The following is a 22392-nucleotide window of genomic DNA, read 5'->3' as shown; positions in this document are numbered from 1 at the left end:
CACCACCCCTTGGAATTAAATGGTCTCAGATGAGTTTCCAGCAGATAAAAGAACTGAGGCCACATATCCTGCGTTGTATGTATGTGTGTGTGTGTGTGTGTGCGCACACGCATGTTTATGTTTAAGACAATCTGTTCTTAAAGAGGCTTTCCCTTTTCGTCCTTCATAAATAACGAAATACCCCACATCCAAATAACAAATCAATTTTTGAACTGCTTTGAAGATGAAAGAGAAAACTAAATTCTAAGGCATGGACTGTATATAAAAATAAAGTGAAATAGAGGAAGGTGTGTACCTAAGGCATCTCTTATTTTTTTCCTCTGGATGTTATTGTCTCAAATTACTTTAAGCATTGAAAGGGGGAAAAATGTTACGCTGGTGTCAGTAAATAAGACCGACACTCCTTCAGGAGTTTTCCTCCCTGAGATCTCTCATTTCTAGACTCTTACCAAACCTCTTAGCAAGTCATCCCCACCTCATCCCCACTTCAGGTAAGTCATCTAACATCTTTGGGTCTCAGTTTTCTTACCTGTAAAATGAAGGGGTTGGGTTAAGTGTGGGATGGAAAACCGGTAGCCCAAGGCCATCTTCTGAACCACAGACCTGTTTCTTAGCTCCACAAAATTGTATTTATTTAAAGTTATTTGCGGTGCATTTAGTATTCAAGATACTTCTCATAAAAACCTGGGTCTTGGGCTTCTCCTGCCATATCATAACTCTGAGGCTCTGACACAGCAACAAGTCAGCAGTATGAAAGAACAGCTGTCTTCTGGCCCTGGGACCTGTCCTCCACTCCTCTCATTAGTTTCCTCTGTGGCCTCTGGAAGCATCTGAGTTTGCCACCCTTGCTATGCAGTGCCTTCCAGCTCTAATATTCACATTCTCAGTGTGATTGTTTACTAGTAAAAGAGAATTTTAATTTGCTTCCAGTGCACTGGACTTCCTGCAGAGGTCTTACATGTTAGTTTAAGCACAACCATTGTACGTTTGCTTTGTTGAAAGTTCCCATACGAAACAAAAGAAAAATACATCTAATACTGAAATCACCATACCATAGTAGAGCCAGTATTCAGAAAAAATTAAAATTACTGCTGCCTAAAGTTGTTCTTCTAGAACAAGATCTTACTTTAAGGGCTATTTGGGTCAGACGGTGGGATCACTGTTGGCCGGATAACAACTCTTAACAGGAGATCATTGATTACATAATTTACATAATTTAAGAATTCAAAAATAAAATCCCAGTGGTCTTGTCTTACTCCTCACAGAAGCAATTTTAGAGTGGAAAAAAAAGGACAGAGCACTTAAGATGTTGGTGCTTATAATAAAATGTCAGACCCGGTCAAAATGGACCAAAATTATGTAAGACTGCACAAAGAAAAAAATTGTAATTTTCGAAAGTGGCATAATTTTTAGCCACTGGTGCCATGAGGAGAAAAACAGAAGGCTAAGTTGGTTTTGAAACTATTTGAAAACATGTTATTTTTATAGGAGTGGAGATTAGGCTTTACGTTCTTTGCTAAGAAGACACTGTGCCAGGTTCCCAGAGGTCCAGACCCTTCTTATTTTAGAAAGAAGTTTAACACTACTCTTTCTTTGGATGGAGAAAATGGGGGTACAAGCTATCATGCTGATGGACTTGACATTTAAAATGCCCTAGCATTTCATAACACAGCAACTTTTCTGTTTTTATTGCTCTAACCTCAAATCTAAATTTAAAACACGGCTGGAGATCTCAGGAATTACGAGGAAATTACCTCATTGCCTTTAAACTTTTTTAGACAGCGAAGTTCTTTCCATATATGGCAAACCAAGAAGGAAACAGAATCAAGTTACAGAACCAAATAGCTGTCTAGACTTACCTGTTGTTTTGTTTGGGGCATGTCTACAGCCTATTAGTGAGCAAGACGGTCCCTGGCCACAGCTAGTTGGCCTCGGAGAGTGCCCGTCCTCAGCTCTCCATCACTAAGAGGTCCATGAGGGAGCCTGGCCAGGGGCTCTGGCCACCAGAGGTGCCCAGTACTAGAGAAGCCACTTTCTTACGGACTTTGTATTGGTTCTCTGCACAGACAGGTCACCCACACAGGAGAGAGATGGGAAACAGAGGCAGGCTGTGGATCACAGTGGGGGGATCCAAGAGGAGGAAGCAATGGGTATGCGCTGCCACGGGGACATCGACCTACCAGCCTGGCTGGTGTGTGTCCAGAAGGCGCCAGTAGAAAATCTGCCTGTTGGAGGCCCGACTGTGAGGCTTAGAGATGCTGCTTTGTTCTCTGCTCTTCCTCAAGCACCGTGAAAACAACCCCATCCACCTGGGCAAATGGAGCATCACCCGGAAAAGCCCCCAACCCCACGCCACCACCACTTTCTCGATAGAAGCTTTTTGTAACATTTAAACAAAACAAAACAAAACAAAACAGAAAATTCATGAATCACTAAGACATTTATTTCTACAAGGAAGAGTTTTGAAGAATCAATCATCTCTATTAGGACATGGGTAATAAAACTCTTGAATCGATGAATCTGCAGAAATCAGCTGCTGACTAATGCAGTGCTCCTTGTAATCCATAAAAATTGAAATTTTTATGGATTTTATGGGCTTCCCTGGTGGCGCAGTGGTTGAGAGTCTGCCTGCCGATGCAGGGGACACGGGTTTGTGCCTCGGTCTGGGAGGATCCCACATGCCGCGGAGCAGCTGGGCCCGTGAGCCATGGCCGCTGAGCCTGCGCATCCGGAGCCTGTGCTCCGCGGCGGGAGAGGCCACAGCAGTGAGAGGCCCGCGTCCCACAAAAAAAAAAAAAAAAAAAAAAAATTGAAATTTCTTTTTTGGTATACTATGCTAACATCCCAAGGAAGATTCACAACCACTTCCATGAGCCACCAATATTAAGGAGAGACTTTGAGAAATGAAAGGAAAAAAAGAGAGAGAAAGGTGACATGATAGTGCTGATCATGGATACACCAAAAAGGTCACTCAATTACAAGTAAATATAAAATATTTGGATGGAGATACAGAGGTATCAGTAAAATGTACAGATAGAAGAGGCAATTATTAGGAAATCTGATATACAAAGCTAGACTGAAGAAAACTAGTAACTTTTTCACTTCCAGTAAGCTTTGCTTTAAGTATAACCTCATGTCAGTAAAACATAACCAAAAAATATTTTACAAGTACTTTAAAAACCATCAACCTCGTAGTGAACAAGCAGTGGTCGAGTTCATTCCTATCACCTGGGTGTTTCCTAGCCTAAACCATCACCCTTTTTTCTCTTTTTTTTTTTTTTGGTTCTGCCACACAGTTCTCAGGATCTTAGTTCCCTGACCAGGGATCAAACCCGGGCCCTGGCAGTGAAAACGCAGAGTCCTAACCAGTGGACGGCCAGGGAATTCTCAACCGTCACCTTTGAATCGCATATATTGATACTTTATAGAGAAAATGCCACAAAAGTAGGCAAAAATGGGAATAACCTATAATAACACAAATACTGAAAAACAGGTCAGGTGGAGAGATAGAACATGATAGAACATGCTTGACATAATTATTTAACAAATATATAAGGAAAATAACGGAATCATTCACAAAAGTGAATAGTAGTAACCAAACCAAAACAAAACAAAGCAAACACACCAAGAACATCTGAACCAATGCGTGCTCTCATGGATTTCATAAGACTTGGTAAGTGAAGGAGAGGGATTATTACAACTCTCCTGGACATGACAAGAAGAAAGAGTGATGATTCACTTCTACAGATTTAACTGGGAAACTCAGAAACGTCATAACGTAAAAACCCAAACACATCTCCCTTCCCCGACGTCCATTTTTCTGTTCCTAGTTTTCATCCCTATTCTAACAAAGCCAGTGTCCTAACAGAGACTACTTCTTGGGCCTCTCCTGAACTCCACAAATGCCTTTCTTTCTAGTCCCTTCTTGGTTTTGTTATTTTGCTCCTTTTTGGGCTTATAATAAACGATTCACTTAAAACTCTGTCTAGTTAGAACAAAATGTTTCCACTTGTGCGGTGAGCCACGTGGAAATCTTCTTCGTCCTGTCTTTCTGAACCTGGGCATCGCCTCATAGCCTGACAGTCAGTCAATGGACAGATTGTAAATGGAAGTGACATGCACAACGGTCAGCCCTCATCCTCGCTGCTGAAGGTAGCTGAAGGGGGCCGAGTTCATTAAAAGTGGGAATTGTGAGTCAGGTGACTTGAGGCTGGGTCAGGACCGGGCTAAGGAAGGTGGCCAAGGACATTTAATCTTCATAAGCCTGCTTCCTCCTTTGAAAGTGGCGAGGGTTTGATGAGATGACCTCTCAGATCCTTTCTGTCTTTAAAATCCTATTACTTTTCTATGAAAAATGCTCAGTTTCATAACTGGCGCTTGAATTTCTACAAAAGCTGTGTGCAAAATAATCTCCCAGTCACTGACAGTATAAAGCAGCAACAGTATGAAGTGTCATCTGTCCCAACAGCTCAGGGGACATAAAGCAGCTGAAGAAAAGCATTGCAAAGGTCCTTGTTGTTAAAAAAAAATAACAACTTAGGACTGAGTTTCAGAGGTAAGAAAACAAAACCATTCATGTTTTCAGAGGCAAAGGTCCAGGAGTAAAAACAAATTTCTATTTTAAAATGCAAATGTAATGTCACAGAGTCCAGATAAACTTTTAAGGAAGGATCTGTAATTACTATTATTAGCATTAATAAAGTTCGTAGTATACCGGCTTTGAGCAAATTTAAAAACTAAACAGAAAGGTGGTACAAAATACATTAACCAGGTAACAAGCATTCATCAAATGTCCAGTCCTCAGGAAATGCCCGAGCCTGTTAATGTATGTGTTTGAAGGGGAGGAGGGATTTAAAATAGTTGGACAGATAAGAGACATACCCACAAAAAGAGAATGCAGGGCTTCCCTGGTGGCGCAGCGGTTGAGAGTCCGCCTGATAATGCAGGGGACACGGGTTCGTGCCACGCTTCAGGAAAATCCCACATGCCGCGGAGCGGCTGGGCCCGTGAGCCATGGCCGCTGAGCCTGCGCGTCTGGAGCTTGTGCTCCGCAACGGGAGAGGCCACACCATGGAGAGGCCCGAGTACCGCAAAAAAAAAAAAAAAAAAAAAAGAGAATGCAAACAATGTCACTGAAAGAGCCTGGAACCAGAGACTGACAGGTCTGGTTTGAGTTTTGTCAGGGATGAGCCTTTTAAAACCTAAGAATGAGGAAGTGGAACACAAGTGGAGTAAGAAGTTTGGAAGAGAGGTTGCTTAGGAGCCGAGATGATCAGGTACAGCTTCCCAAAGAAGCTGAATCAGAGCACGCCTTGGGGAAGACATTGCTGGGTGGTTTGGTGGACCAGCTACAGAGCAAAGGGCTCGTGCTGGGCCTTCCTGGGAGTGAAGTCACAAGGAATGCCAGGCAAAGGTTCTAGAGTTGAAAGTGCATTCTGAGCTAGAAAGGGATGGAGGAAGGTGACGTGATGTCGGTGGTGAGATGTTCAAACAGCTCAATGAACGTGTGATGAGAATATCTGTATCTGTTTTTCAGATCTGCGCCACGACAGTGATCCTTAGAACGTTCTAAAGGACCACTATGTGCAAACCAGTTGGTGGGCAAAGATTTCCTTTAATCCAACTACAATATTTTCAAAAGGCTCTGCTGCAGTAGGATGAACTATCTGATGGTAGCTGAAATACACAAACAGAGCCTCAGAACCTGTGGCTTCCCTGCAACCTAAGTTTTTGGAAAACCCAACCGTATTTCTTTAAAGTCTTGAGTACATGCTAATGCACAGAGCAGCCTTTGCAGCTCTTAAACAGAAATCAACATAAATTAGAAAAGCAGACAATGATGACACTAAACATTTCAAGGTAAAGGTTGAAGCAAAGAATATAGCTAGCCCAGTAATTTCCGGTTATGGTAAAAAAAAAGTGATTTTAACACTGTCATGTCGTGCTCTCTAAGAGGGATAAGTGGTAACTACAAACCACTCAGAATGCTTTCACTGTGGTACCCCAGGCAGAGGAATCACATAACTTATTCAACTTATAAACTTTACTATATTTTTCAGGAATAATAAAGCCCTCTTAATTCAGTCTGTAAAAATGGGAATTCATGCAATTTAAACATAGCCTGAGTAACTAAGGAAACAAACGACCCAGTCATTCAAGCTACTTTAGCAGTGTCATTGACTGAGAAGGAATAACTAGGCTGTAATTCTTTCAGAATAATACATTGAAAATAACCTGTAATTAGTACCATTCTCGGAAGAAATGTAGGTTATTTAAAGTTTGCTACTAGTTAATAGTACAAACAAATAAAAAGACAAATTGCTTCCAAGTACTTTGGAAATAACTTCATCAGAATTTGCTTCCAATTAACATGTTAATTAAAATTATTCTTATCTTCTCATTAATGGAGGAAAATGCATCTGTCACAGGCAGTAAAAAATAATAAAACTGCAATGAAAATGTGTCAGGTCTACAACTAGAACTCCTCTTTAATTTAAAAAAGAGTCCTTTCCTTTTTTTGAACAATGGGTGTAATGACTTTGGTTGGCTCTAAAATGTGATCCTGGTACCTTGCTGTTGTTTTCTCTTAAGAGATAGGGGATCAGTCACCCCAGTCACCTGAAGAGAGATGTCCTGCAAATCCCCAAGAACACAGATGGAATACACCAACAGGTGGGAGAGGAAACCAACACCAAATGGTGCAAATTCTTTGGAAAACAGGCAACTTCTCAAACAGTTAAACACACAGCTCCCATAGGATCCAGCCATTCCACTCTTTGGTATTTTCCCAAGAGAAATGAAAGGATATGTCCGTACAAAGACTTGTACGTGAATGTTCACAGCACTTTTTATTTGTCATAGACAAAAACTAGAAACCACCCAAAGGTCCATTCACCAGGGAGTAGGGTATATCCATAAAATGGAACTCTACTCAGCCGTAAAAAGGAATGAGCTATTGACATACACGATAACACAGGTGAATCACACAATACTTATATGCTGACTGAAAGATGCCAGACAAAATTGAGTACACATTACATGATTCCTTTTACAGTAGTTTTAGTAAATGCAAGCTAACTTATAGTGATAGAAATAAGATCAGTGGTTGCCAAGGAACAGAATGGGAAGGATTGCAAAGCAGCAAGAGGATACTTTTGCGGGTGAGAGATAGATGCATCACCTTGACTTTAAATGTGCAGTTAATTGGATGTCAATTCTACCTCAATGGAGCTATTTTTTAAAATCTAAAGAATCAAAAGGAGGGAGAAGTAGGAGGGAGAAAAAAGGGGTGAGTTTCCAGAAGCAGAACAGGCTCAGCATGGAGGATCACAGACTCTGAGGGAAAGAAAACCTCACAGAAGGACCATGGAGAAAAAGGGGTGAAGTTATACTCCACTTAGGAAGAGGAGGAGGTTGAGGCAGTGGGCAACCCACTTCTACTTGGTGATGGGGAGGCAGAAGAATGGTACTGTGACACACTAAGGTCCTGGAGAAGCAGGAGAAAGACAGAGGCTTGGAAGAGGGAAACGGGAAGAGAAGTTCCAGGTTTCCCTCAGGACTGTCGCTCAGGACTGTCCACGCCAGTTCCCACAGAGCGGGCAGGGAGAAGGGAATTGAGGATGAACGCGAACAGATGGGGGCAGGACTCATGTGACTTGGCACCCTGGTTCTAAATCTCACTCCTGGGTCGTGTGTGGCCCTTGAGTTTACCGGGGGGCGTTCACACACCTGCAGGCCCAGGGCAGGACCATGAGAAACGCAGGGACACAGGATGGGGGCGGGGAGGGGTCTGGCCAACTGGAGGGGGCACTTCCAGGAGTAGTTCTGGTTGTTGGGTGAAACCTCTCCCCTCCCCCTCCGCCCCCACCCCTCCCCCAAAGAGTGCTTCAGGCACAAGGGAGCTCCTGGGGACAAGGCAGTGGAATAAAGTGACCTCGCTGCCCTCAGGGCTCGGATGTCAAGGTGAGGGCTTGGGACGTTGAGGAGGGGGTGGGCTGCGTGAGGCGAGGCAGGTTTGTGATGGAGCAGCCCTGAGAAGACAGCAGGAAGTCAGGCCACCAGAGCTTCCTTCAAGACTGCCCAGGCACCTCCTGCTCTGACACCAAAGGTGGTTCCCAGGAGCCTCCAAGCTCATCCACCTCCACTAGCACCAAGGGAGAGATGAGTTGCTCACAACTTCACAAGGTAAAGGTCAGCCCTAGGTTTTAAGTCCTACCCAAACGTTGTGTGTTTTTAAGTGTGCCTCTAAATCTTCCCTGGACTAGAGACAGCTGATCGTCAACACATCCTTGCAATCTCAGGCTTTCGTTCAGAGTGTATCACTGTAGCCAAGAGGAAGACAGGGGCGTTGGACAGGGATGGGGAGGCTGTCGCTGCTTTGCTGGGCAGAGCTCAACGTGTTTCCGTTCAAACCAAACCAAACCAAACCCTGTCTGTGCGAAGAGACTCGCAAAGTCATGGGGTTTTATTTCCTCGTTTACTTCTGTCCTTAACATTAAGGAAATCCAAGAGAGGACCTGTCATTAGGAAACCCTTTAAGTTATTTCAGGAAGGTGGAAGCTCTTTCCTTTCCTTCTGTTTCAACTAATTTTGAGCATCAAAAGGAAAAAACCTAGTGTGGCATCACAAGGAAGGACAAAAGCCCTTTCGTAGTTTTCTTACTGGGATCTTCAGCAAATCTCTTAACCTCTCTAGGCCTCAGTTTTCTCAACTGTACAATAAGGGGGCTGGCTTAGGTCTGGGCCGTGTGACTCTTATAAACACTTCATTTATTCAGTATTTGAGAACCTACTACTTCTCAGACACTATCGCAGGCACTAGGTTCCAGCAATTAAATGACGCAGGCAAGACCCCTGCACTCCAATTCGATTCTAGAGAACCAAAAATGAAGGAGAACTGAACATGATAATGTCAGGCAGTGAGAAGCACTAAGAAAATACACGAGGAGTGCCTTGGTAGGTGGTGGAGTGCCTTACTCTGTATTAGGGAGGGGGGCCAGGGACAGCCTCTCTCAGGAGGTGAGTTGAGCACGGTCTGGGATGATGAGGAGGAACCAGCCACTGGATTCCAAGCAGAGGTAACAGCACAAGCAAAAGTCATGTGGTGGTGGGCTTCCCTGGTGGCGCAGTGGTTGAGAGTCCGCCTGCCAATTCGGGGACGCGGGTTCGTGCCCCGGTCCGGGAGGATCCCACATGCCGCGGAGCGGCTGGGCCCGTGAGCCATGGCCGCTGAGCCTAAGCGTCCGGAGCCTGTGCTCCGCAACAGGAGAGGCCACAGCAGTGAGAAGCCCGTGTACCGCAAAAAAAAAAAAAAAAAAAAAAGTCATGTGGTGGGAATAACTTACTTGGGTCTCTTCACAGGTGAAGGAGCTGTACCTGCCTTTTTCATCTTATACCCCTCCTCCCAGTACTATGTATTAATTTCACTTACATGTATTTACACACAGCTTTTTAAGGAGGAGCAAAAATATCACTCGATTTGAGCAACTCCTTCAGGACAGACTTCTTCTTTTGCACCAACTCCTTTGTTACTCTCAAACTTCTGTCCTCAGGGTTATTCTTGCACTTATTCCAGGCAGGAGTAAACAAGATTTTAACCAGTGTTTTCCAAACTTTTATGACAGCGACCCACAGTGGGAAAGAAATCTTACACTGTAACCCAATGTCTACATAAAACTGAAACAAAACTTTCTAAAAAAAACAATCTTACTGTGACTACCTGCAACACACTGCAGTGCATTCTATCTTATTTTTTAAAAAGTGATAAGGTGATTTCATGGGGAACTTGCAGTTTGAAAAACACTATTCTAAACTAACAGCAGCTAGTAATTTTGTTCCAATACAAACCAAAATACGGAAAATTTCAATATTAAACAACCTCACAGGCTACTTCCTTCTGCTGTTTTTTTTTGTACATATACTTACTTTGAATCAATGGAACCCAAATTTCGGTGTGACTTGTGGAGGAAATGCCCAGGGGGGAGATTTTCAGGAGGGCGAGGGAAGGAGAAGGGAGGAACCCACAATGCAAACTGTTCGCTAGGTGAGGAGACAAGACACCCTCAGGTTTCAAAGATGGCCCAAGAAGGAAAGATTCAGTCTCTACAACAATAAGGAAGAAGATGTGTGTGTGTGTTTTGGGGTAGGCTGGTCTGTTAGGTTAGCCATTAACTTATAAGTTCCTGGGGGCGGGGGGCGGGGAGTCAATCTGCATCCCTACCTCGCTCACCGTAATTCCAGGCCCACGTGGTCAGATGTGTAACTGCAGCGCTGAGAATCACACCTTGAATTTAGCACAGAACACATGGGTGCTCAAGAACTTTTTGAATAACGCAACTCATTGTCATCATCAAACCCTAACTTTGCATGTATACCCAATTATTACATTTTCCTGGAATGTAAAAATGTCAGGCCATAGTAAAGGAATCTTATGTATCTTCAAGTCATTGTTTAAGTCCAGGGAGCTTAATCAGGTATTTTTCTCAGCATTAGGTGGGAAAAGCATGTTTTGAATTGCAAGGTACAAGACAGCGTACTGGCTGTAATGGAAAGATTCCGTGTCTGCGAGTGGCCGTGGTAAACAGCTGGTATTAAAATGAGTGTGTTAATTTAATAGGTAGTTTCTCAAGGGACACTAACCAGTGCGCTCTGTCAGGCAAGGGCTCTCTCTGATAGAAACCGTGCCAATTAACTGTCCTTACCCTTTAAGTCATAAGTGCATGCACCCAATTTCCAGTAGCCCCAGGGCCCTGGAGCCGAAAAATTACACCTGCAAGCAAGCATTCTCCCACACTGCCACACGCAGAAAGCAGCTCATTTAAACTGTATGCCCTTCAGCCCCATTTAGGATCCGTTCATTAATGATTTCAAATTACAACTGTTGCTTTATCTCAAAACAGTGATAAATAGGGGAGCTACATTCATGATGCTTTTCTTTTAAGTCATTTATCTGCTCTCCTCTCAGGGGCAAAAAAGATGTTGAGACAAGTGTGGACCTGCCAGAGCTTCTTATTATAGATGTATCCCTCCTTCCCTCTCTCTCTCTTTTCCACTCCAGCACCCTTCCCTCTCTCGGTTTCCTGAACTGAGGCACAAGCCTCCGGTAAGGAACTGCTTATCAAAACTAGGAGGGATTCAGCGGAGAGGGGGTGAGTCAGCCCACAGAGGAAAGAACCACTCCCTCATCCCAGCAGGTCAATTCACCCGTTCCCTCAGGTCAACAATAGATCGGGTTTCAGAAAGGAAAAAATCTCAGAGGAGGGAGGTCAACCCGTTACAATTCAGGAGCATCCGCTCAAACGCCAAGAGGGAACAATCCCTGCTGCCTCACCGGAGGTGTGGGCAGGCGAATGCGTGCTTGTGCGCAGGGACAGCCTGTATATGGACGAGACATTAGTGGCAACGAAGGGACACCCACCACGGCTGACAAAGCCACAACTATTACGACCTGAAATATCACCCACACACAGGCCACCGACTTCGGTGCCAAAATCTCCCCGGATTTATTTTCAGGCAAGTGACTCACAACCTCGTCTCCATAAGTAATTCCATTAAAATGAGTCTCTGGTTCCACTAACCCGACTTTCCGCTGCCCTCTGGCTACCCCTCCCTCCTCTCCGCCCATCCTGCAAACCCAGACAGCTCAGAGACTGAGCAACGGTACCCCAGGGGAGCATAAGTCAGGCTCTCCTGCCCGGCACCCACCCTCGGGGCAGGATGAATGGGGCCGCCGCTGGGCGGGAGCGCGGGTAGGGCGCGTGCGGGCTGTGCGCGGGGTGTGTACGTGTGTGCGCGCGTGGGCACGCACCCCGGGCAACTTACCGAGGTGGAGTTGGTCCTCGCCTGGCCCTGGTTCCGCACCTCCTGCTCCCGGAACTGCAGCCCAGCCAGATGCTTCTCCAGAGCCTCCCAGTCCATAGGGGGCACCGGGGGCTCCTCCGGGACGCACGTCCCGCTGTCCGTGGGCTGAAGACAGAGGCTCCCAGCCGCCGGGCCCCGGCCACCGCGCCGGCCCCCAGCCGGCTGAGGCTTCTGGACCGCCCGGCGGGGGCCCCGGGAGCCGCTCGGCCGGCTGGCCACCACCACGTTGCCATTGTGCCTGAGGTCCTGGGGGTCGTGCGGGTGGAGGTTGCCGTTGGGCACGGGGGGCGGCATGGCGGTGGTGGCGGCCCTGCCGCCGCCGCTGCGGGTCCTGGCGCTCACGTCCCCCGGCTCCTGGGCAGGACAGCGGTCATCCCGGTACCCTCGCTCGCTGCGCTCCTCCTCGTCTTCCTTCTCCGCGTCCTCCTCCGGCGCCCACTCATCAATCACCTTCTTCTGGTAGACCGGGAAGGGCTCCTCATAGCCCTCTAGGGCAGACACCAAGTCCAGGCTGCCCCCCGGCGACGGCGAGGATTTGCACTCGGAGCAAGGGGTCACTTTGGTGGAGTTGGACTGCGAACTGGCGCGGCTACTGCTGCTGCTGCTGCCGGCGTCACTGCCTAGATCCATCCCATCCTCTCGGTAATCCTGGGGGGAGGAGGCAGAAAGAGTGAGCCGCCGGGCCGAGCCTGCTCCGGCCGCCGCCCGCCGCCCGCCGCGAACGCCCCGGCCCAGAGCCCCGCGCCCGCCTGGCTGGAGGTGCGCCCCCCAAAGAGGCCTGCGGCGGGGGAGCCGGCACCAGCCTGAGGCTTTCCTCATCCCATCCCCTCCCCTGCGACAAGGCAGACTTCCTCCGGGTAACTAACCCTCAAATCAGCAAAGGGGGTGCCCAGCCACCGGCACGTAGACTTTCCATAAGAGGGACCCCGGGGCGCGCATGGACTTTGTTTTAACCATTTTGCGCCGGGCGCGCCCCCGCACCCCGCCCCAGGGATTCTCCGAGAACCAGACACTTTCCCAGAGAATTATAATTCCCTGGGGGCGGGGACCGAGAAGAGGGTGGGCGGCTACTAAATTCGCACCTCGCGCAGGGCGCCGAGACCACCCCCTACCCGGCCCCGCCCCGCCCCCGCCGGCGGCCGGGAGCCCGGCTCCGCTGGCGAGCCGAGCTTTACTTTCTAAGGAACCGCAGGCAGCTCGGAGGTCTCACTCCCGCCTCCGCGCCTCCCCAGCCGGCCCCTTCTCGGCTCGCCGGAAGGCTCGGGGTGGGGGCCGCTCTCGGCTCCCGCCGGGCAGGGTGGCCCCCGCGGCCCCCAAAGGTGTGCGGGGCCGGGGCGCGGCGGCCGTAGCTGCAGGCGCCGCCGCCGCCCTGGGGGAGGGAGGACGCGCCCTGCCGGCACGGAGCCGGTCCCGCCACCGAGCATGCCCAGAGGCTGCCGGGCGCGGCGCAGTCCGCTCTCCCGGCTTTCTCGGAAGCAGGCTGGGGTGGGAGGCCGGGCGGGGATCGCGTTGGAGGGGCCGGGAAAAGGCCCGAGGGAAGGGGACTCGGGGCTTTAGGGGCGCAGACAGGACCACTTAGTAGGGGCGGCGCCCTGGGGAGGGTGGTGAATTTTAACCCCCAGACACACTCATATTTCCTGGGAGAGCCTCAAGCCCTCTCTGCGGGGCTCATTACCCCGCCTAAACCCCCGCACATCCCAAAGCGCAGGCCCGGTGCCTCCCAAACCCGCGCGGAAGTCCCCAAGTGACCCCTTGCAGGACCTCCCTCCCGCTACATGCGCACATACACAAGCCCATGTGGGAGTCCGAGTGACGTGTGCTTGGTGGTCATGCACCATCATTTCCCTTCCACCTTCCTCCTCGCCGCTTCCTCTCCCTCCACCGCCCAGCTCCAGTCGCCTGGCCGTTTTCCCTTGTAAGTTCAGGTTGTGGGTGGAACCTGTTGCGTTAGCTCACGTTTTCTTTCCCCTCCCGGCTGCACGCCGAGGATGACCTATGAGAGGTGTGTGTATGAGGAATGGAGGAGTGTGAGATGGGACTGCTGTCTGGCATGGAGGTGGGGAATCTGAGCTAAAGGTTTGGGCGAGCCTCCAAAGTCCCCTTTGGCCACCTCCAATCAAGGGGACATTAAAGGAGGGGAAGAGGTGGGTGTCAGGTCACAGGCTCCTGGCACAGACGCTGGCTTGGCTTCCTAAATTTTTCAGGGAACCGAGTCGAAAAAAACCTCTGCTGGATTTTTCAAAACACAGCGCCGGCCTTAGTTTGGCAGCTCGTCCTCTTTAGGAACAAGGTTCCATGACGGGAAAGATAACCAACGCTTGGAAAACGGATATGGGTCACAGAGCACCTTTTAAGGATTAAGACTTTACTGTGAAGAAACTGTTACCCAACCCTGGGGAAGTAGGAAATGCCCTCTTCTCTGATTATGAAAAACAGCACTTAGAAGTTAAATGTCCTCCCACAGGCAAAAAAAGATAAATATGTGTGGTGATGGATGTAACTAGATGGGGGGAATCCTTCCACAACATATGTGTGTGTGTGTGTGTGTGTGTGTGTGTATACGTGTGTATGTATATATATTTTTTCACCATAGTGGACACTTTAAATATCTTACAATTTTATATGTCAATTATATTTCAATAAAGCCAAAAAAAATTTTTTAAGAAAAAGAAGAAAAAAAATCTGCTTAATTTTACTACAGATTGGGGAAAACCAGTTTCCTTGAACTTCCAGATTTGGGCCTGTTACTGATTATTCCCAGTGAATTCTAGTCTGGACCAGGCCACCACCCTGGCTTGGCACCCTCCAGATGGAGGAATGGGGGAATGCTTGGAATTGTTTAGTAGGGAGTGGCTGCCACCCTGACATTTCTTCTAGGTCCTAAATGGGAGAGACCCTTTGTTTAAGTGATTTCTGTGAAGTGCGACCCTTTCCTCTCTTAGGTAGGCTTGAGCCAGGGAAGATAAACTAATCTTTTAACTTGTCTGGAAGCAGCTATCTTATGAGTAACAGGAAAGGAGGCCTTCTGGTCTGGCCCCTTTACAGCCCTTCTATAAAACAGGACCGATTATAACTTAAAATATCTTTTATGGTGACATCTGTAAACAGCCTGCCCCGTGCTCCAAATATGGTTTGATTTTGAGGTTGCTGTGGAGCCCTGGGTCAGCTGGCTGCCCCCCTGTGGAGTAGAGGTGGCCCTGTGAGTGTTCAGAGATATGGGAAGAAAGCATTGGGTGCGTCCTGGGAACTAGATAGCTGCTTTTCAAGTCACCATGTGACTTGGCAAGGCTTAGGTCAGAAAAAGCTCCCTGCTCTGTGGCAGGACAGAGGTAGACAGACAAGTATTGATCAGCTGGGGTGATAAGGGAGAGTTGTGGTCTCCGTCCAATTTTCAAGTATCAGTACCTCCTCAGCCAGCCACCCAGACTCCCTCCTGGGCTCTGGTTCAGCCCTTTGCTGCCCAGATGGTCTGTGTTCAGGGAATGCAAAATGACGCCTTAGAAAAACATTTGGCAAGGTAAATCCACTGCCAAAAATGCATGGCATTTCAAAGCCAAATAGAAACATCTTTGAGTTATATGTCCTTTTAAATTATTTTCTGACCAGATATTCTGGATCAGATGGGAGACTGCCAGGTTTCCTTTCTTTTCTTTTCTCTTTATGCAAGGTGCCTGGCTAGCCCAGTTCGCGTTCTGTTTCCAGCTTTCCATCTCCTGCCAAGAACCGTCCCACTTTGGAACAGGAAGCCCTGCCAACTGCTAGGCCAGCAACAGTCTACAGATATGTCCAGCGGGATGGAGAGATGATTTGCAAAGTGATTGAAAGGCCCTGTCTTCCTGTTTACAGGAACAGGTCCTCAAGTCAGGGGCTTGGGGCTTACAGACTTAGATGTGTCCCCTGCAAACTCTGTAAATTAGATGTCAGACATGTGAGTCAGATGGGTGTCATCCCAGACTAGCACCTTTCCCCATCAATCACCAGGGTCCTGTCCCTCTCAATACCCACTGTCCCCACCCTAGTCTAGACCACCACTGTGTCCTGAAATTACTAAACAGTCTCCCTACTCTCTCTGCCCATTCTCTGCAAGCAGCCAGAGTGCCTTTCTAAAATGCAAATCTGAGCAAGTCTCCCCTTCCTTCCTTAACCAACCGCCACCCCACGCCTCCTCCCACACCAGGGCTCCTCACTGCCCTTAAAGGAACTTCTTCCTGCCCAACCTCCCCCAACTTCTTTTGGTTAATTTCTACTCATCCTTTAAGTCTCAGCTTCAATGCCACCTCCTCCTGGAAGGCTTCCCTGATTCTTCGTACCCACACAAAGGGGATCATGTGACTTTCCTGTGTTCCCATGACACTCACTGAACTTATCACATATGCTGAATCCAGGTTGCTCTTTAATTTCTTATCTTCTTTACTAGACTCAAGAAATCCATTTTATATCAAGACCCAGGTCACACATACATATAAAAATATTTTAAAAGTTTCCTAAAACTCTTATTTTGTAAAATTCTATCCTAAGTCATTGAAAACAAAATGTGGTCACACTTCACCACTGACTTCACAAGCCTTAAATGGGTCAGGGTTCCTAGTATGAAAAAGTACTCTAAATTCCATGAAGGAAGGGGCCATTTCTATCTTGTTCATGGTAATTGGAACGGAATAGGAACTTCATATTTGTTGCTGGAATTATTAATAGTAACATTTAATCCTCAAAAAACCCTATATAAAAAAAAATAGTATCTCCATCAATAGGTAAGGAAGCTGAAGACAGTAAGGTTAAGTAACTAATGTCAAAGCCGGGTGGCAGAGCCAGGATTTGAACCAGGTAGATGGGCTTCAGTATCCTTGCTCTCAGGCATTGAGCTAAGAGCTCAGCATCCCTTGGTCCAGATGCATACAGATGTACTGACTAAGCAAAAATATCAGACAGGGTCTCCTTGCAGCAACCTCAATGAGTTCTCTGTCTCCTGCCCTGCAGAGCCTCCTTGGGCAGTATTTATGTCTATGCAGAGGAAAAGGCAGCTGGCAAGAGCAGCTGTTCCCCTCTGCTCATAGGTTCTCCAGTCTACCTCCTCAACTGTCAACAAGTTCAGCAATAATCAGCAAGTTGAGGGATTTCATTGTCTAAAGGAAGAGTATAGACACCTCAGAAAATGAATTTCACATTGTTATGAATTAGATGCCTTAAGTTCCCCGCAAAACAAATCCTTTAAGAAGGTAGCCACCCTGAGATTGGGGTATTCATTTTGACATGGAAAGGAAACTGTCTGGAATAACAGCCTAAAGGTATGGATGAGATCATCTTCCTTAGGGGTCAGTGCTATTTATAGGATTTTAATCTGTAAAGGCAACATTTGAGAAAAGGCATGAATGAAATATTTATATCATAAAGACTAAGAAGAAGTGGGGAAAAGATTTATTATATTTGCTGAAGGAAACAATAGCAAAGATCAATAAAACTAAAAGCTGGTTCTTTGAGAAGATAAACAAAATTGATAAACCATTAGCCAGACTCATCAAGAAAAAAAGGGAGAAGACTCAAACCAATAGAATTAGAAATGAAAAAGGAGAAGTAACAACTGACACTGCAGAAATAAAAAAGATCATGAGAGATTACTACAAGCAACTCTATGCCAATAAAATGGACAACCTGGAAGAAATGGACAAATTCTTAGAAAAGCACAACCTTCTGAGACTGAACCTGGAAGTAACAGAAAATATGAACAGACCAATCACAAGCACTGAAATTGAAACTGTGATTAAAAATCTTCCAACAAACAAAAGCCCAGGACCAGATGGCTTCACAGGCGAATACTATCAAACATTTAGAGAAGAGCTAACACCTATCCTTCTCAAACTCTTCCAAAATATAGCAGAGGGAGGAACACTCCCAAACTCATCCTACGAGGCCACCATCACCTTGATACCAAAACCAGACAAGGATGTCACAAAGAAAGAATACTACAGGCCAATATCAGTGATGAACATAGATGCAAAAATCCTCAACAAAATACTAGCAAACAGAATCCAACAGCACATTAAAAGGATCATACACCATGATTAAGTGAAGTTTATCCCAGGAATGCAAGGATTCTTCAATATATGCAAATCAATCAGTGTGATAAACCATATTAACAAATTGAAGGAGAAAAATCATGTGATCATCTCAATAGATGCAGAAAAAGCTTTTGACAAAATTCAACACCCGTTTATGATAAAAACCCTCCAGAAGTAGGCATAGAAGGAACTTACCTCAACATAATAAAGGCCATATATGACAAAGCCACAGCCAACATCCTTCTCAATGGTGAAAAACTGAAACCATTTCCACTAAGATCAGGAAAAAGACAAGGTTGTCCACTCTCACCACTATTATTCAACATAGTTTTGGAAGTTTTAGTCACAGCAATCAGAGAAGAAAAAGAAGTGAAAGGAATCCAAATCGGAAAAGAACAAGTAAAGCTGTCACTGTTTGCAGATGACATGATACTATACATAGAGAATCCTAAAGATGCTACCAGAAAACTACTAGAGCTGATCAATGAATTTGGTAAAGTAGCAGGATACAAAATTAAGAGAAATCTCTTGCATTCCTATACACTAATGATGAAAAATCTGAAAGAGAAATTAAGGAAACACTCCCATTTACCATTGCAACAAAAAGAATAAAATACCTAGGAATAAACCTACCAAAGGAGACAAAAGACCAGTAGGCAGAAAACTATAAGACACTGATGAAAGAAATTAAAGATGATACCAACAGATGGAGAGATATACCATGTTTTTGGATTGGAAGAATCAACATTGTGAAAATGACTGTACTACCCAAAGCAATCTACAGATTCAATGCAATCCCTATCAAAATACCAATGGCATTTTTCACAGCACTAGAACAAAAAATTTCACAATTTGTATGGAAACACAAAAGACCCCGAATAGCCAAAGCAATCTTGAGAAAGAAAAATGGAGCTGGAGGAATCTGGCTCCCTGACTTCAGACTATACTACAAAGCTACAGTAATCAAGACAGTATGGTACTGGAATCAAACAAAAACAGAAATATAGATCATTGGAACAGGATAGAAAGCCTAGAGATAAACTGACGCACATATGGTCACCTTATTTTTGATAAAGGAGGCAAGAATATACAATGGAGAAAAGACAGCCTGTTCAATAAGTGGTGCTGGGAAAACTGGACAGCTACATGTAAAAGAATGAAATAACAACACCCCCTAACACCATACACAAAAATAAACTCCCAATGGATTAAAGACCTAAATGTAAGGCCAGACACTATCAAACTCTTAGAGGAAAACACAGGCAGAACACTCTATGACATAAATCACAGCAAGATCCTTTTTGACCCACCTCCTAGAGAAATGGAAATAAAAACAAAAATAAACAAATGGGACCTAATGAAACTTAAAACTTTTGCACAGCGAAGGAAACCATAAACAAGACGAAAAGACAACCCTCAGAACGGGAGAAAATATTTGCACATGAAGCAACTGACAAAGGATTAATCTCCAAAATTTACAAGCAGCTCATGCAGCTCAATATCAAAAAACCAAACAACCCAATCCAAAAGTGGGCAAAAGACCTAAATAGACATTTCTCCAAAGAAGATATACAGACTGCCAACAAACACATGAAAGGATGCTCAACATCACTAATTATTAGAGAAATGTCAATCAAAACTACAATGAGGTATCACCTCACACCAGTCAGAATGGCCATCATCAAAAAATCTACAAACAATAAATGCTAGAGAGGGTGTGGAGAAAAGGGAACCCACTCGCACTGTTGGTGGGAATGTAAATTGATACAGCCACTATGGAGAACGGTATGGAGGTTCCTTAAAGAACTAAAAATAGAACTACCATACGACCCAGCAATCCCTCTACTAGGCATATACCCTGAGAAAACCATAATTCAAACAGAGTCATGTACCACAATGTTCAGTGCAGCTCTATTTACAATAGCCAGGGCATGGAAGCAACCTACGTGTCCATCAACAGATGAATGGATAAGGAAGATGTGGCACATATATACAATGAAATATTACTCAGCCATAAAAAGAAATGAAACTTATTTATTTGTAGTGTGGTGGATGGACCTAGAGTCTGTCATACAGAGTGAAGTAAGTCAGAAAGAGAAAAACAAATACCATATGCTGACACACATATATGGAATCTAAAAAAAACCTAAAAAAGGTTCTGAAGTACCTAGCGGCAGGACAGGAATAAAGACGCAGACGTAGAGAATGGACTTGAGGACATGGGGAGGGGGAAGGGCAAGCTGGGACGAAGTGAGAGAGTGGCATGGACATATATACACTACCAAATGTAAAATAGATAGCTAGTGGGAAGCAGCGCATAGCACAGGGAGATCAGCTCGGTGCTTTGTGACCACCTAGAAGGCTGCGATAGGGAGGGGGGGAGGGAGATGCAAGAGGGAGGAGATATGGGAATATATGTATATGTATAGCTGATTCACTTTGTTATACAGCAGAAACTAACACACCATTGTAAAGCAATTATACTCCAATAAAGATGTTAAAAAAAAAAAAAAGATTTACTATATTTGCAAAATTCCCAAATGAATTCTGAAGATATTAGCCCTAACGCTGAACCTTTTTTTGTGGCATTTAGAGTAATAAAGAAATGGCTCGCAGAGGGGTTTGTATTTTATCTTTATTACATGAATTACATGCAAGTCACACGCAGTACACAGATGCTCTCCTATTTCATCACCTGAGTGTAACTACATGGGAATATTTAATAGCACTATAGGGTGAAGTGTCCCTGATATAGAACATCTGGGCTTTCTTTCCAGCCCTGTCTCTAACCGCCTTTGTGACCTCAGTTTCCTCATGAAGGGGCTGGATTTCATCATCAGGGTGTTAAGCAAACAGTAAGAATTAATTGAATGAATGAATAAGTGAATGCACTGAGAGGCTTCTTCTAGCTTAAAAACCCTTTGGAAATGTCTCTGTGTCATTTTATCACTTTCTTTCTTGGGAGATGCAAAGTTGGTTCCTGTACTAGTTCAAAACCAAGGTCTATCTCCCTTAGGCAGGTTGAGTACATCGTGTTTCTCCTTTATTTCTGTAGAGCAAATGGGTTGATCTTAACTTATTAGTCTGTATGTGTAGATATTTTGGAGATGGATCCTACACACACCTAAAATAATTTTTTTTCTTTCTTCCTTTTATAGAGCTATATTTTAGTGAAAACAAACTTTAAAAAACATTAACATCTGAACTGTTTTGATTCTCTAGCAAACCATGAGATTGCATTTATTTCCTACATTTTCCTCAATAAAGATGAAATAGCAAAATGTGGGCAAAACTCAGCCCTTAAAAGAGAGCTCCAATGACCTATTTTCTAAACCTGAAACCAGGACACTTGGCTTGACAAATACTACAGCACTTACAGAAACTAGGTGAATGCATGTTTGAAATGAAGATTACCCTGAAAAATCTGTAGGCATTGGTGAAGAAAGCAACTCTAACTGTGACAAAGGGACAGCATCTTTATCAGGGAAAAGTCACACAGAGCATGTCAGTCAGGACCTTAGCATACGGTCACACAGAATGTGCCCTGTACAGTGCCAGGAGGATTGTGAACTGCACCACGGGTCCTTGCCAGGAGGGGCCACTTGGCACCATTCGCATAGATGGCAATGTAAGTGACGCCCCCTGGAGTTGTTCAGTGCACAGCAGTACACGTAGGCTCTATTAGGACCTCCACTGATAGGAAATTTGTTCTCTGTTGACAAGATTGGAAGAGGAAGGCTGCTGTTCTTTTCCTAATCAAGTCATACCTCAGATTGGATGGCACTGACACAAATTCAACTTGTCTAAACCCTCCATCTTTTTCCAGAAGTTTTCTGGCATCAGGTGCTACTTTCCGTAAGTTCCTCGCAATTCTTGAAAATGCAAGTCTGCAAGCAACTCTGAATTTATTTTTTGAGCTTTATTGAAGGGTATAAATTACACAAAAAGACGTTTAGGAAAAGCCGGGAAAGTTTGTAGACGCACTGCATGAGCTCAGGGAAGTGTTACAAGTGATGGGAACTGAAGCGCACGCGCACATTACCCGACACGGGACGAAGTGCTCAGAAACTGCGTGCCTTGTACTTTGATGTACAAGAGGAACATCCTCGCAGGATGCTCTAGGAAGTGAAAACTCTGTTCTGGTCACTTCTTGACATAACTTTGGAAGCACTCTAAGTGAAGAAGGAGGCGGTGAGGTGCGATAGGAGAGAACTCTTCCAAGAGACTTGGCTTTGCCTCTGACCAGCTCTGCATTTATGGGCAAGGTGGCCCCTGTAGCTCTTTGGGCCACTGGCCTCATCACGAAAGGAGAGTTGTATGAAATTATCAGATGCCTCCAAGGGTCAGGTAGGTGAGGTAAATGAGTGAAGTTGGCAGCAGGGACAACAGGAAGTCACAGGGTGAGCCACTGAATCACTGAACAGCACAGCACAGGGCCATCTGGGTTAAAATCCAGAACAAAAAGCAGGTTTATCCTC

General features: G+C 45.5%; 1 protein-coding gene across 8 annotated transcripts in view; it reads right to left on the bottom strand.

The window, feature by feature from the left end:
- SCHIP1 (schwannomin interacting protein 1) overlaps positions 1 to 22392 on the bottom strand; it is a 576277-nt gene that overhangs the window by 112397 nt on the left and 441488 nt on the right. For 3 of the 8 annotated variants that reach the window (XM_067737859.1, XM_067737864.1, XM_067737863.1), the window contains exon 2: positions 11820 to 12506. In XM_067737859.1, the coding sequence (XP_067593960.1) occupies positions 11820 to 12506 (687 nt within the window). Of the gene's footprint in view, positions 1 to 11819; positions 12507 to 12724; positions 12883 to 13033; positions 13170 to 13645; positions 13715 to 22392 lie in introns of those variants that run through there. The other 5 variants (XM_067737860.1, XM_067737865.1, XM_067737862.1 and 2 more) reach the window with 4 other exon arrangements.

The sequence above is a fragment of the Pseudorca crassidens genome, chromosome 5, assembly GCF_039906515.1.
Source record: "Pseudorca crassidens isolate mPseCra1 chromosome 5, mPseCra1.hap1, whole genome shotgun sequence".
Lineage (NCBI taxonomy): Eukaryota > Metazoa > Chordata > Mammalia > Artiodactyla > Delphinidae > Pseudorca > Pseudorca crassidens.
This window is presented reverse-complemented; position numbering and strand designations above follow the sequence as displayed.